A 13,679-nucleotide genomic window follows, 5' to 3' on the forward strand; every position below is an offset into this window, starting at 1 on the left:
CGCAGATCGCTTTCAAGCTACGGCCCACGCGGCATTGCCATAAGGAGTCGCCGACTGAGTACGCTCATGGCTCAATAAAAGAGAATTTAAGTGCGTCCAGTATTCGGGCAAGCGTGGGCGGTTTTCCGGGTGAACGGGGGCGTAAACGTGAGCGGCCAGATTGGTGGCGCCAGCTGTTGGCGCAAAGCTCAACCACACAAACACGGAGGCAATTGATATATTCTGCTTAGCTGTTCGTGTAAATTTTGGACAGCGGCGCTATCGTGTGGACAATTACGCCACTGCCGAAAATTTGCACCAGCAGTGAAGCAGAAGATAATCGCTTAATGTGATTTTAGCTCTGTGATTGTCTGGAAAAGCTCTACGCCACCACGGCGGCTGCACCGCTCCGGCCGCTCACGTTGCCCCCGCTCATCCGGCAATCCGCCCAAACCACCCCCGTTTGCTGGAATAGCGGACACATTAAATGTCTCCAATGGTTTCACGCGGATGAATAAGGCGCTGAAGAGCGATGACGGCCTATACAATGATCGGAACCGTCATCAGCGCACCTCGGGCCTCCACCTGAAGTACTTTGCTTGCGTCGTCAATGCTCCTTGAGCGCACCGTCGGCACCAGTTCGTGTCGCCACTGAGCTGTCGTTAGTAATTGCCTAATCAAGTTACATAACACTGGTAATGACACCGGGCTGCGCGGAGATTAGCTAGTGGCACAATGCTTACGCATAGTCTAACTCCCAGAGGAGTTTCTGCGTGATTTTTCTTTCTTGTTCCTGGACGTTTAGTATGCGTATTGTATGCATCGCCAACGCCTTGCTATTGTTTCTGCTGGAAGAGAGATAGTTATGTCAAGAAGGAAAGGAAGCTTGAGCGCAGCGATGATGTGGCTAGTGGTGCGAGAAACCCTCCATGCCCCACGATTATCCCAGCTTTTGTAGATCGAAGCGCCTCTCACACCACGACTAACTTCTTATTCCATCCCTTTATCCCCTTATCCAAACTGAAAAAATTCGTCCAGTGTTGCGTCAGATTCCGCACGCAACTCTTATTTCGAAACAGCCTAGGCGGCTTGTTTTGAAAAACCTATTTTCTCTTACGACAGCTGGATGAGCAGATTGTGCGCCCCGGCAAAATATCTCCCCAGTCCCGCGTCAAGTACCTACACGTATCTAGGGAGCGCTCGTCGTGACGCTTCGGGGGAAAAGTACCTAGAATCGTGGTACACGCGAGCGGCGCATGGTGGCGCAGCGGTCGAGCGCTGCGCTTGGGCGTAAATAGAAACACGCGACCAGATCGGCGGTGGCGTGTTCAGTTACAAAGCCTGGTTCGTCGAACTCATCTCGGCAATCCCGCGACGAAGAGTCGCGGACGCGGCGCATTGTCCTCCCCACACAGTAGACTTAGTGGCGCCGTTTGTCTAGACGATGACGGTGTCTTCCCAGAAAACGCCAACCCTGCTGCTGCAGCTGGCTGAGAAACTTTGCATGTTGGCACCATGGCAGGCCATTCCTAACAAGAGGCTGCACGAGGGCACCGGGAATACTCTGAAGGTCGCTGAATCTGAGTGTTTTAAGTGTAGATGCTACATCCCACTCGTGAGCTCTGACACGTGCGACGAAACTGTGGAATGGCGTCCCTGACGACTTTGTCGCCGTCAATGGCCCTGCTAAGTTCCGAACCAAAGTACCCGCCTTAATTCCTTAGCTCTGTTATTGAGTTCTTTCCTAACCACCGTGTTTCTTATTTGTGTTTGACCACTAAAAATTCGCCATAGTTCTCTTTTTCATTCCTGCCTAACCACTGCATTACACACTTGTGTTTATTACGTTCTTTATTCCCTTGTTGCGTTCGTGTCCAATCGCTGTGTTACTTCAGGCGAATACGGCAAATCGCACCGGCGTTTGCCGGGGCGCCCTGGGGCGACGATGACTGGGTGAAACGGCGCATTGGGGCACACCGACGTGATTTGCCGGATCCGCCATTAGTAGCGCTTAATATATTCGCGTCATCAGTTGCAGGTCATTCGCCATTTGTTATTGCGTTGCTACGTAATCACTTACTTGGTTGTGTTTGTTACATTCATACCCTGTAGTTTGTTCCTACATTTTAAAAAGAAATTATGTATAACCACCCACAACCGACGCCTCATTGTGTATCTGTATATGTGCCCCCACCCCCCCCTCTCTCACGAAACTCCATCGCTGGAGCCTATGAGGTCATTTGCATGAATGAATGAACGTGCAAGCAAGCAACCAAGCACAGCAATTCAACCCTAAGCAAAGCGATGCAACACAATGCAATGCAACGCAAGATAATGCAACGCAAATCAAAACAAAGCAAAACAAACAAACAAACAAACAAAACTGCAGGCAGTGGAATGCAACTTCACCGTAAACAGCAACATGTACTGCTGTCGTGCACGAAGTCTCGTGGTCTATCGCCGGCCACGGCGGCCGCTTTCCGATGGGGGCCGAATGCAAATCGCTCGTGCATCGTGCTGTCGGTGCGCGTTTAAAACATACGCAAAAGTGGTCAAACCTATTACGGCAAGTTCTATTATGGCATCCCTCACCATCCGACGTACGTGCAGCTTTAATATGATAAGCCCATAATCATGAATTTTTAATGACAACAAACAACGCTTATCATTGGCTGGTACATGTATGTGGACAAAAAACAAAATAAATACAGTATATATGTGTGTTAAAAATAAAGAATAAGAAAAACCTGTTCTACACAAAAATATTTATAATGCGTCTTTTTTTTTCTTCCTTATGATTCGTGGATACTTTTCTTCATACCCCCAAAAAAACATTTTTTTAAAAAAGGTGTACAATATGCACAAAGGTCTCCGCGTATGGTAAGTCAATTCTGCAGAATATCTCAAAGAGAATAACGTTTTCTAGAAAGAGAAATGTTGTCAGCTATGTAACACTAGCACGAAGCTATAAAATGCCCCTGGTTAGCGCAGATGGTTGAGGGACGGCTACAGTAACGCGCGTTTATCGTCAATTCAATGCCCTCTACTATTAGCGGATTTTTTGTTGACTGCGAAGCTCTCTCTTCCTCTCAGAATCACGAATAAGCTTATTTCGCAGGTTCGTGCTATTCTAGGCTACATGACACTACTCTGCTTACGTGTAAATTTTTCGTAGTTGGTTTAAAACTATGATAGCAAAAGGATGCGCCTACAGATTAGCGGACTTGACATATGATTTGTCAATTTTTTTTTTCGTTCTTCCTTGAAGATGACTGTTTTGTGCTTTCGTGCGAGCTCTTTATACGTATTATTGTAAAAAACCCTTCCCGATACTGCCCTCAAGGTAAATTGTAGAAACAATGAATGAATGAATGAATGAATGAATGAATGAATGAATGAATGAATGAATGAATTTTTACATATGATATACAGCACATACGTATAAAAACACAGGGGCGAGGAGCTTTAATACTTTGAATGCCTTAATGTCACGCTGACGTAAAGGCCCTGGGACTTTGGCGTGAAAAAAGAATTATGTTTGACCTTCAGTTTCTCTTCTGGTAATATTCTCTTATCGCAAAATTAAAAAGAATAACGTTTTAAAAGAATACTTTATCAGCTTAAAACGATTTAGTTTTTAGCTCCATCATGCATGAACCTTGCGGTTCGTAAGCGCCGGTGAAATTCTTCAGGCGTCACACGGCCACATTTTTTAACTATTTTGCTTGGGGGGCTTCAAATGACTTCGATGGGCTGCCGGTGTGCTGCCCCTCGCGTGACAAAGACGCTCTTCCTCGCGCATGCCGCAGCCGCGCCGGACCCGTGCCAGCTTCAGGACGTCGGCGCATGCGTCGTAAGCTGCACGGGCGTGTCGTTCGACATGGGACATTGCGTCGAGCAGGTCTGCCATTGCCTCAACATGAACGGCGAGCAGCCTGGCACCAGGCTCAGCGGTAAGGTTCGTCTCTCCTGCAAAGCTCGTTGAAGTGTTCCCGAAGCAGTGCTTGCGCATCCCTGCCGAATAAACACACACACACACACACACACACACACACACACACACACACACACACACACACACACACACACACACACACACACACACACACACACACACACACACACACACACGCACACGCACACATACACACACACACACACACACACGCACGCGCGCACGCACACACACACGCACACACACACACACACACCTATAAGCCTTAAATTCCCGAATCCCATACGAACACATAGGCGTCACATATAGAAACCCGCATGTTCCCGTATGTCATACGAGGCACGACGCATATAAAGATCCATATAAAGGTCCCATATAAAAACCCATATGTTCCCAAGTATCATACGCGGCATGTGACATACGCATGGGAACATACATGTTTTATATGGGACCCCCATCTGCTCGTATGGGGACCATGTGGAACAGGCCTGGTATGACATAGGGTAACATAGGGAGTTTATAAAGAACCACCATGTGTTGGTATAGGAATCATATGTGTCATGCCACCATATGGCACATGTGGATATACGAGTTTTTGTATGGGACATACTTGCTGAACTGGTGATCACATGGAATATTTGTACATGTTGTGTATGGGAACACAGGGGTATCTATATGGTACCCCCATTTATTCATATGGCAATCATTTTGGTCATGCTCGTATAACAGGGAACATACGGGTTTTTATATGGGACCTCCTATGTTCACAAGGTGATCATATGGGGCATATCCAATATTCTGGTGTTAACAGCGCGGCACATAAGCTTCACATTGACGAAGTCTGCAAGAAAATTTTCATGGCTTGCTTTCTCTTGAATAAATGCCGCGGCATGTTCGACATACACGCATTACGAATGATTTATATCAAAATATTTCATTATCGCTATATGTAGAGTTATTTAGGGTCACACATAGCGCGCATGTTCAGAACCGGTTATAGCCCTCCAGAATAGAGCTGTATGCTTGATGGCCTATTCTAATTACTCTGCACCTACGCCACCAATCTTACTAAGCCTTAACATCATGGTTGTAGGGATCATGTTTAATGGTCGCTAGTATTAACACCAACTATCCAGTTTTTATCACATTTTTTTCGTATTCTGGTTATGAAAGCCAAAAAATAACAACGTATTGCTATTAGTATTGGTATTTATTACACAAAAAATTACGGGGATTGTACAAGTTCTGACGAGAAAGGTGGGAAAAAAGCTAAAATATTTTATTCATATAATATTCTAAATATAGATTGGTACCATCGTAAACTATAAAGGAAAATTGCAACAAAAAATTAATTAGAGAGAATATTCATATGATTAAATTTATGCATACCCATAGGGGTACAGAGGGCTTCGTAGAAAACGCATGAGGAAGCCTATCGTAGGGGTGGGTCGACCTAAAATTTGGCCGTGGGCCAGCTTGAAATTTGGGGGTGAGCCAACGTGAAGTTTACGAGTGGCTCAACTGAAATTTAGGGGTGCCATGGGCCAACTTAAATTTGGGAGTGGCTCAACTGAAATATGGGGGTGGCCTAACTGGAATTTGCGGATGGACCAACTTGAAATGTGAGGTTAGGCCAACTGAAATTCAGAGTTGGGCCAACTTTGTGGGTGGGCCAACTTGAAATTTCGGAGCGGAACAAACTGAAATTTACAGCTGGCTTAACTGAAATTTGGGAATATGCTTATGCATACTTAGACAACTCCAGTGGAGTTTCTGCACAATTTTTCTTTTAAGATCTCCTTGGTGACGGCGCTGGCGCGATGAGGAACGCCGGCGGCCACAGCACTGGCGTCGCACCCCGAAAGCGCACGAGATCACACCAAGATAAGACCGACGGATAACCTTCAGCGTTTGTGAGCACCCAATGAAACGATTAGACTTAGCTCGGTGTTTATATTATCCGTTCCGCTCAGACCGGTGTATGCACCACTTTATGGTGTACGCACATCAGCTCTGCAGGAACGCTCACATGTGTGCCCACTATACGGTCATGTCAGCAGCGGAAGGAGGAACGTTGTCCTGGCTCCGGCAGAGCCGGTGCGTGCGCTAGGCGTCGTAACTTTTGCGCCTAAACGCAATGTGCGTCCCTGGAGACCCTCACCGCGCGGGCCGCGCATTCGCGTCGATACCGTGACAGCACGGCGGCGGTGGCAACAACTCCTCTAGCGTTCCTATAATAGCAAAACTAGCGCTGTAGCTAAACAGAGTCGCAGTTTCGTCCGAAAAGCGAAGCATCGAATGCGACAGCAAATTAGTAAACAGCTATACGAATGATAGTAGCTTTATCGGCCTTATAAACTTCGAAACTTTCGCGTACTAAGTGAATTAACAAGCATGGTGTCAGCGCGCACAAGCGAACACGAACACATCGCACTCGTTGAGCGCGGATACTCGCTGTGAACGCTGGTGTGAGCAAGCTCGGCAGCAGCAGCGAGAGAAGTGACCTTCGTGCTGTCTATCGCTTCAATGCAAGAGCGGCGAGAACAGAGCGTGCACAAAGGTACGAGCCGTCTGCAGATTCCTTTCAAGATATGGCACGCGCGACTGCGCGTGGGCGTACAAAGTACGCACTTGTTGACGGAGGCCAAGCCGCGCCTCCCACCCTCTTCCTTCTAGCCTCCCCGCTTTCCTCCCTGTCGCGCGTGAGATTGAGCCGCGATCGCCAGTTTCTCTTGCGCCCGCATGCGAAATACGCAGTTGCTGCATCAGTACAACGCCGCCCCCTATGCCTCCCTCCCATCACCCACGGCTTTTCGCGCGGCGGAAGACAGCGCGTTTCGTCTCCGCTTTTCTCCTCTGCGCTGCCACATTGAGCCACGATCGTCTGCTTCCCTGCGTGTTCTCACTCGCACATGTACACTTGTCCTTGTAATGTATACAGAACATCACGGTGACGGTGACGACAAAAAAAAATCGTCGGGCTGCAACATTCACATGGGGACGGATTACCAGCGAAGCTTTTAGGCTGCATACATGGGCTGCATACATTATGAAACCATACTTTCTGTTTTCGTACAGCAGCGCACTACGACGACACGGGTGCTGCCGCAGTCATCACACCTACCACGCATATGCTACAATTGCTGTTGCAGCCGCTCCGGCACCTCCGGCGCACGTGACGTTATAACCCCAGGAGCACAGGCCACGTGCACAGGCGTCGTCGCTACACTCGTTCCCCTTTCCCCCAAATGGTAGGCTGCGCGCGCGTTCATGTCCACGCGCCGTGTTCCCGATGCGGACGCAATCCGCCCAGAGTGCACCCTCTGGGATGGCCTGCGGGAGATGCATACGGGGGCCAGAGGAAAACAGCTTCGCTGTAAAATGCACCTGGAGTGTACATATAATTGATACCGCAACAGAAACATGTTGGGATTTTGATGAGCACAGGGATGGGCTTAACACGTTTGTCCAATGAGTAGAGAAGATGAGACAGCAGAACAAAGACAACGAAGGTGCTTCGTCCCACGAACGCTGTGTCTGAGGAAGAAGGCGATCGACGCCGTCCCACTGAGAAGCGGCACGAAGGCGCCACGCCGAGGAGATTCCCAAGTGCTGCCGAAACGCCCGAACGATGCGCAGTGCATTCGGAAGCGCCGAGAGCGTCGAAGGCTTACCCCTGTATTCAGAAATGCACCTTAGCTTGGAGCCCATGCATGCTTGACTTGATCTAGATGATACCTGGCGTGAACAGGCCCCCGAGGCGCTCATTACGCTTCCTTCGGGGCGTTCCCGTCAGGCGTTATTTTGACCAAATAGAGCGCGGGCTTCAAGCGCAATGGGCCTTAACTCGAAGCCTATGCTTGGCTTGGTCAAGCTGTCGTCAACGCAGGCAACGAAAGGAAATGATAGCCAGGTGTCATCTTGACAAAGTAAAGCTCGAGTTACGAGCTATGATGCATTTCTCAATACGCAGGTTCCTCGTATTCAGAGGGGCGCCTTAATTTGAAGCCCATGCTTAACTCGATGTAGGTGGCGCCTGACGTGAACGTGCCGATGGACACCCAGTGAACTTTTTGGGCGCGTTCACGGCAGGCGTCTTGCAGATTGACAAGCATGTAAGCTTCAAGTTAAGGCGCATCTCTGACGCTTCAGTTTCAGCGCAGTAAATAAAACATTCCGTGTACTTTACAAGATCTATGTGTAACGCGACGCCTGCGTTACTCACATGGCGCTCGAGCGGGTGCAATGTGCTACAATCGGTCGTTACTCAGAATAACAGTTAGTTATGAACCAATCAAACGTAATGAGTGGACATAACCGATTCAATAACTAGGACAAAAACAGTAAATCATAAACGTCTCGCACTTAGAGAAACCAAAAGCGGACACCACCTGTGCTTTCGCATTTCTCCCGTCAAGTGTATTTTAATGCTCAGATTTATTGCACAACGACATTTAACAACTCAACCAACAACAAGTTTCGCTAGCCGACGGCGGGTTATTCTAGTCTTTACGGTGTGGCTTGCTAATTAAAAAGGGACTCCGCGCTTCTCTCGCAGAGGCCAAGGCAGCCGCCTCGAAACAGAAGGCTCCGAGCGGTGCGGCGCAGCCCGAGCTCAGGGTTGCGGTTGATGGAGGTGGACACCGGAAGCAGCCGCAGCACAGGAAGCGGGTGATCGGCTCATCGCAGGAAACCTACGTCCCGCTGCTCGACTTGGTAAGGACACGCGGGTCGTGGGTTTCTTGTGGTCACGTGAACCCGACGAGGGCGAGTCGAACATGAAGTCGGCCGGCTCCCGGCCCGCGGCAGCGTTTACGTGACCACTTCCTGCCAAGCTGGTCGAGACTGTCACGACAGCCTGCGTCTACAGGCGATAGACAACACAGCACGCGCCGTGGTTGCTCAGTGGCTATGGTGTTGGGCTGCTGAGCACGAGGTCGCGGGATCGAATCCCGGCCACGGCGGCCGCATTTCGATGGGGGCGAAATGCGAAAACACCCGTGTGCTTAGATTTAGGTGCACGTTAAAGAACCCCAGGTGGTCGAAATTTCCGGAGTCCTCCACTACGGCGTGCCTCATAATCAGAAAGTGGTTTTGGCACGTAAAACCCCAAATATTATTATTAGACAACACAGCGCGTCCCGTTCACTGCCGCGGGGCACGGCTGCGCACCACGGGTCCAACCCGTCCGCATTTACATGCGCCGAGAGTATCGTAACACGGGGGCTGCCGCTCTGTTGTTTACTTCCGCAAGCGCTTAAGTGGCTAATGTTGTCGTTGCTAATGTAATGCGACGATGTAATTGGCTGAAAAAAATATTCCCGTGATTGGCGCTTGAATGTTCCGGCGCTGCATTGCGTTGACCATGCGTGAACATTGTTAGATGTAAATTATCGTGCGTAGTGATTATATATGGCGACAACGGTGTTTTTCTTCTTTGTTTTTGCTTCACGCTGGCTATGCAGATACGCTGCTGCTCTTCCTTGGAACCGATACAGTCAGTTAAAAGGGTACACAAGCAGCTAACACACGCACACGCACACGCACACGCACGCACACACACACACACACACACACACACACACACACACACACACACACACACACACACGCACACGCACACACCACGGCTGGTGATCCACGTGGTATGTTTGCGCAACCAAGAGTATCCGCTTTCTGTAGTTATTACTGCAGCGAAAGACGAGGTAGTCGTTCCTCCAAGGTTATTCGTATAAGCCGACGTCACGCAACTACTACTCCACAGAACGAGCTAAAAATTCAAAATCATTCAACCACCACGCTTTCAAGCAGCACCGTGCCGTCACGCACAAGCCAGAGAGAAAAAAAAGGCCGTTTCGCTCCCGGGTCTCCAGACCTTTCCTCCTCGCCCAAGTGACAAGGTCTGCACTTGCTACCGAAGAGCACAGAAACCCAATTTTATCATAAACCCAATGTTAATAAAATATGAAAACCCGGAAGCTCCCTCACGATGTACAAAGTTTTCCATCGACATTTTTTTTTTTCAGATAAGAAAGACACAACTAAAATGTAAATTGAGAGAGGAGATAGATAGATAGATAGATAGATAGATAGATAGATAGATAGATAGATAGATAGATAGATAGATAGATAGATAGATAGATAGATAGATAGATAGATAGATAGATAGATAGATAGAGAGAGCGAGAGAGAGAACGTCTACTTAGGGAGCTTAGACGGCACACCTGAGGCATTTGGCATGGATGCTCCGAGCTCAATATATTGTTTGCTTGATCGAAAATTGCTTCATTAATTAACGCAGTGTGGGAACGATTAGTTGAATAATGAAGTGATATTCTTCTCTCATTTTACAGCTGTCAGTGCCAAAAGGTGAGTAGTGTTACTTGTCGTCTAGACATCGAATGGAACAGTGTTTGCTTTGATTCAAGTTGAGACATACAAGTGTGCGAGTAAAACTCACAGGGAGGCGATGATAGATATACGAACGTACACCCGGCCGCAAAATATTATCGACCATGAAATCTGAGAAAAATCTTAATATCTCCGCAGCCTCACAACGCAGCCTGGTATTTGCATTTCGGTCCTCGACTAGAATGTTCTAACAACGTTGTCGTACACTGTTTTACTGGCTACAGCTATAGGCTGCTCGGGAATTGAACGTTTTCGGAGATCCCGTGGTCCGTAAACTTCTGTGGCCGTGTGTACATCACGTCAAGGTTTATAACTTCTGCGGCAAGACGGAAAGGTCGCGTTAAAATGTTCCCAAATAAGCCGGTCTCTTCAATCTCGTCGGTATGTTCGAGCACGAGAACCTTCTTATTGCCAGGCATCAGCAACCACGCCATCTTTCAAGTTTCCAAGGACTTTTGCTATGACGTAGCAATACATGGCAATGCCTGACGAGAAAAAATAGGGAATCGAGCATTCTTGCATTGTCTGAGCCGATGTGAAGCCTTCACTCTCAAAACAGTTGCCCCCTTTGGGGGGTACATTTGTCCCGCAACGATAAACATCATCTGCCTTGCTTACGTTTCCTTTCTTGAAAACGCAGCGCTCGCTGCTTTCCTGTCGAGAATGCTATATCACGCTGATGACGCGCAAGCCTTTCGTGACTTGGAAGTACCGGGCTCGCAGCGTTAAGGAAAGGAAATACGGGCAAGACAGATGAATATTGCTGTGTGACAAGATACAACCCAAAGGGTGCAAAGTTTTGTTAAGAGTGTTGCAGGTTTTTCGACCGTGTGTATACTTCGTTGCCGCTCATGTTGGACTTGACCGTACTTACACAATTAGATCGAACTACAGGTGGCTGGGCAACGAAGTGTAACTTTAATAAAGCAAATTAAACAAATATATATAGTAAAGGCATCACAAACAGAGTCCGGTTCAGCAGGCTTTCTGGATGCACGCTTTCTGAATCGCTGAAAGTGCGTTCGAGAGACGCAAAGAAGGCAAATTGGAGTTTTTATTTCTTAAAAATCAAGCAGCTAACATTGTCAAGTGCTCCATTGAACGATCCTGATCGTAAAATCAAAATCCTCATGCGAAATTTGAGCAAGAATAAATCAACGAAAGAGCGAAACCTCTTTTTTTCTTTGCCACGATCGTAAGACAAAAAACGCATGTCCCTGTGCTTGTTTATTTCTTTCCTTCGAGCGCAGCTCTGTACGACATGGACCCGTGTAGGACAGGGACGCCCGAGCAGTGCAGGATAGACTGCGGAAAGCTGAAGTACGATCGATCCAGCTGCGTGTTCAACGTGTGCAGGTGCAGCAAGACGACCACTAGGAGCTGACCATTGTCGAAGCCTTATAGGGGGTGGCCAGAGACGGCAAGTTTTAGCTCACGCGCAGACAAGACAGGCAACATGTGCACAAAGTGATTTCAGAAAAGGTTGTTAAAGGGACACTAAGAAAATATTTTCAGCCGTAACAATAAATTAATGTTCTACGTTTACCAGAAAACACTAATTGTTACCGCGATAAGAGGTTTGGTACAAGCAAGCAAAAAACGCAAAGACGAAACAGTGGTAGCGACACCTCCTTTATGTTTTCAAACCTGCCAGCCGTGACGTAATAGATTTTGGCGGCCCCTGCTAGGACCTAATTAAGCTTTTATCGGTAAAAATAGATGTGTTGTTCTCTAACGGGGCCGAAGACTGAACGCGGCAAGTCTCAATAAGGTTTAATGAGTCACAACGGCACAAATATGGGAACTATTACTATGAGATCCATGACGTCATGCTGACGTTCCGGCTATAAATTTCCGGCAATAAATTTGAAAAACTGAATTCGGACCTTCATTTTATCTTCTATTAACGAACCCATTACCGCGAAGTTAACGGAAATAAAGATTGGGAAGAATACTTCATCGGTTGAAACTAATTTAGTATTTGTCTTTAGAGTACATTTAAGCTGGATTGTTGATATAAAGTTTGGAAAAATTCCAATAAAGTTTTGAGTTGCGAGTCCAGTGCCTTCATGTCCCGTCGCTTCTTTCTTTTTAGGCCTCGCCTCTGTGCTGCGTTTTTCTGTCCTAATAGGTTCTTCCACTGAGCACAACTCCGACATAAATTCTACAAGATGACAGGCGCATTCATTGGTCTGCGCCGGTGCAAACATTTTCTCGATATTACGAGCGCTCATTGAAAAGGAACTTCGAATAGGACACGGCAAAGAGGGATCCAAGCTTATTATGAGATAATCGTATGATAAAAAACGCAGATACAAATGAAATTTACAGACTCCAGGAGGTCAGTGAAACGTCTGGAACCACATTAACGCAATAGAAAGAAAACTTAGGAACCAAATGTCGTTATTTATGACGTCGGGTGTCAAATTGAATATGAGATTGAATAAAAAAACCGTAACCGAATCAGAATTTTCCTTGAAACGGAAGTTAAAGCTGCACCGTAAAATATAATAATGGTTCGGAACAAAGCAGTTCAAGTGTCGTTCTATATTCAGCCGGGGACCCTGATGATGACGACGATGACAAAGGAATGACCATGAATGAATGACGATCACGGCATGACGACGCTGGAATGACGACAAGGAAACGACCACGATGACATGACAAGGACAGTGTGACCACGACACAGGGACAACGACCGCTTGACGAGGTTATAAAAGCGGCGACGGCGCGACGACAATGGGATGACGTCACTCGAATAACGACGACTCAAGTTCGAAAATGACATCAGGGCAATCCAATGACGACGACAGCGGGACAATGGCGACATTGCGATAACGGGAAGGTGATGGAACGACCACGATGACAAGGTGACGAGTGTATCACGAAAGAGAGAGAGAGAACAACTTTGTTTAAAACAAACCCAAGTCCGGGTTCACTTCGAAGAGCGAGGCCTAGTCGTCAGACAGGCTTCGAGATTTAAGGCGTTCGAACACCGCCTTCATGATGTCTGGGGAAGGAGAGCCCACGAGCCACTCATTCAGGATCGCAGGTCTTAAGACCTGCGACGACACAGCGACAACAATGACATGACGGCGATGATGACCACGGGATGGTGACACTTGAATGACGATGACACAATGGCGAGAATTACATCAGGATGATGGAATGACGACGACGGCGTGATTATGAAGGCACGGCGACAATTGGAAGACGACACTGGAATGGCAACGATAGAACAACGACGACAATGACGGCGAAACCATGATTACGATGGAATGGCAGCGACGACGTCACGTCGACGGTATGGCGACAACGGGATATAGCGACGACA

General features: G+C 47.7%; 1 protein-coding gene across 4 annotated transcripts in view; it reads left to right on the plus strand.

The window, feature by feature from the left end:
• LOC142563545 (uncharacterized) overlaps positions 1-12,424 on the plus strand; it is a 66,232-nt gene extending 53,808 nt beyond the window's left edge. For 3 of the 4 annotated variants that reach the window (XM_075674117.1, XM_075674118.1, XM_075674116.1), the window contains 4 exons: positions 3,789-3,932; positions 8,493-8,650; positions 10,288-10,303; positions 11,596-12,424. In XM_075674117.1, coding sequence (XP_075530232.1) covers positions 3,789-3,932; positions 8,493-8,650; positions 10,288-10,303; positions 11,596-11,729 — 452 coding nt within the window. In that variant the 3' untranslated portion in view covers positions 11,730-12,424. The remainder of the gene's footprint in view (positions 1-3,788; positions 3,933-8,492; positions 8,651-10,287; positions 10,304-11,595) is intronic. The other variant, XM_075674119.1, reaches the window with a different exon arrangement.
• Positions 12,425-13,679: the final 1,255 nt, after the last annotated feature.

Source organism: Dermacentor variabilis, chromosome 11 (genome assembly GCF_050947875.1).
Source record: "Dermacentor variabilis isolate Ectoservices chromosome 11, ASM5094787v1, whole genome shotgun sequence".
NCBI classification, from domain to species: domain Eukaryota; kingdom Metazoa; phylum Arthropoda; class Arachnida; order Ixodida; family Ixodidae; genus Dermacentor; species Dermacentor variabilis.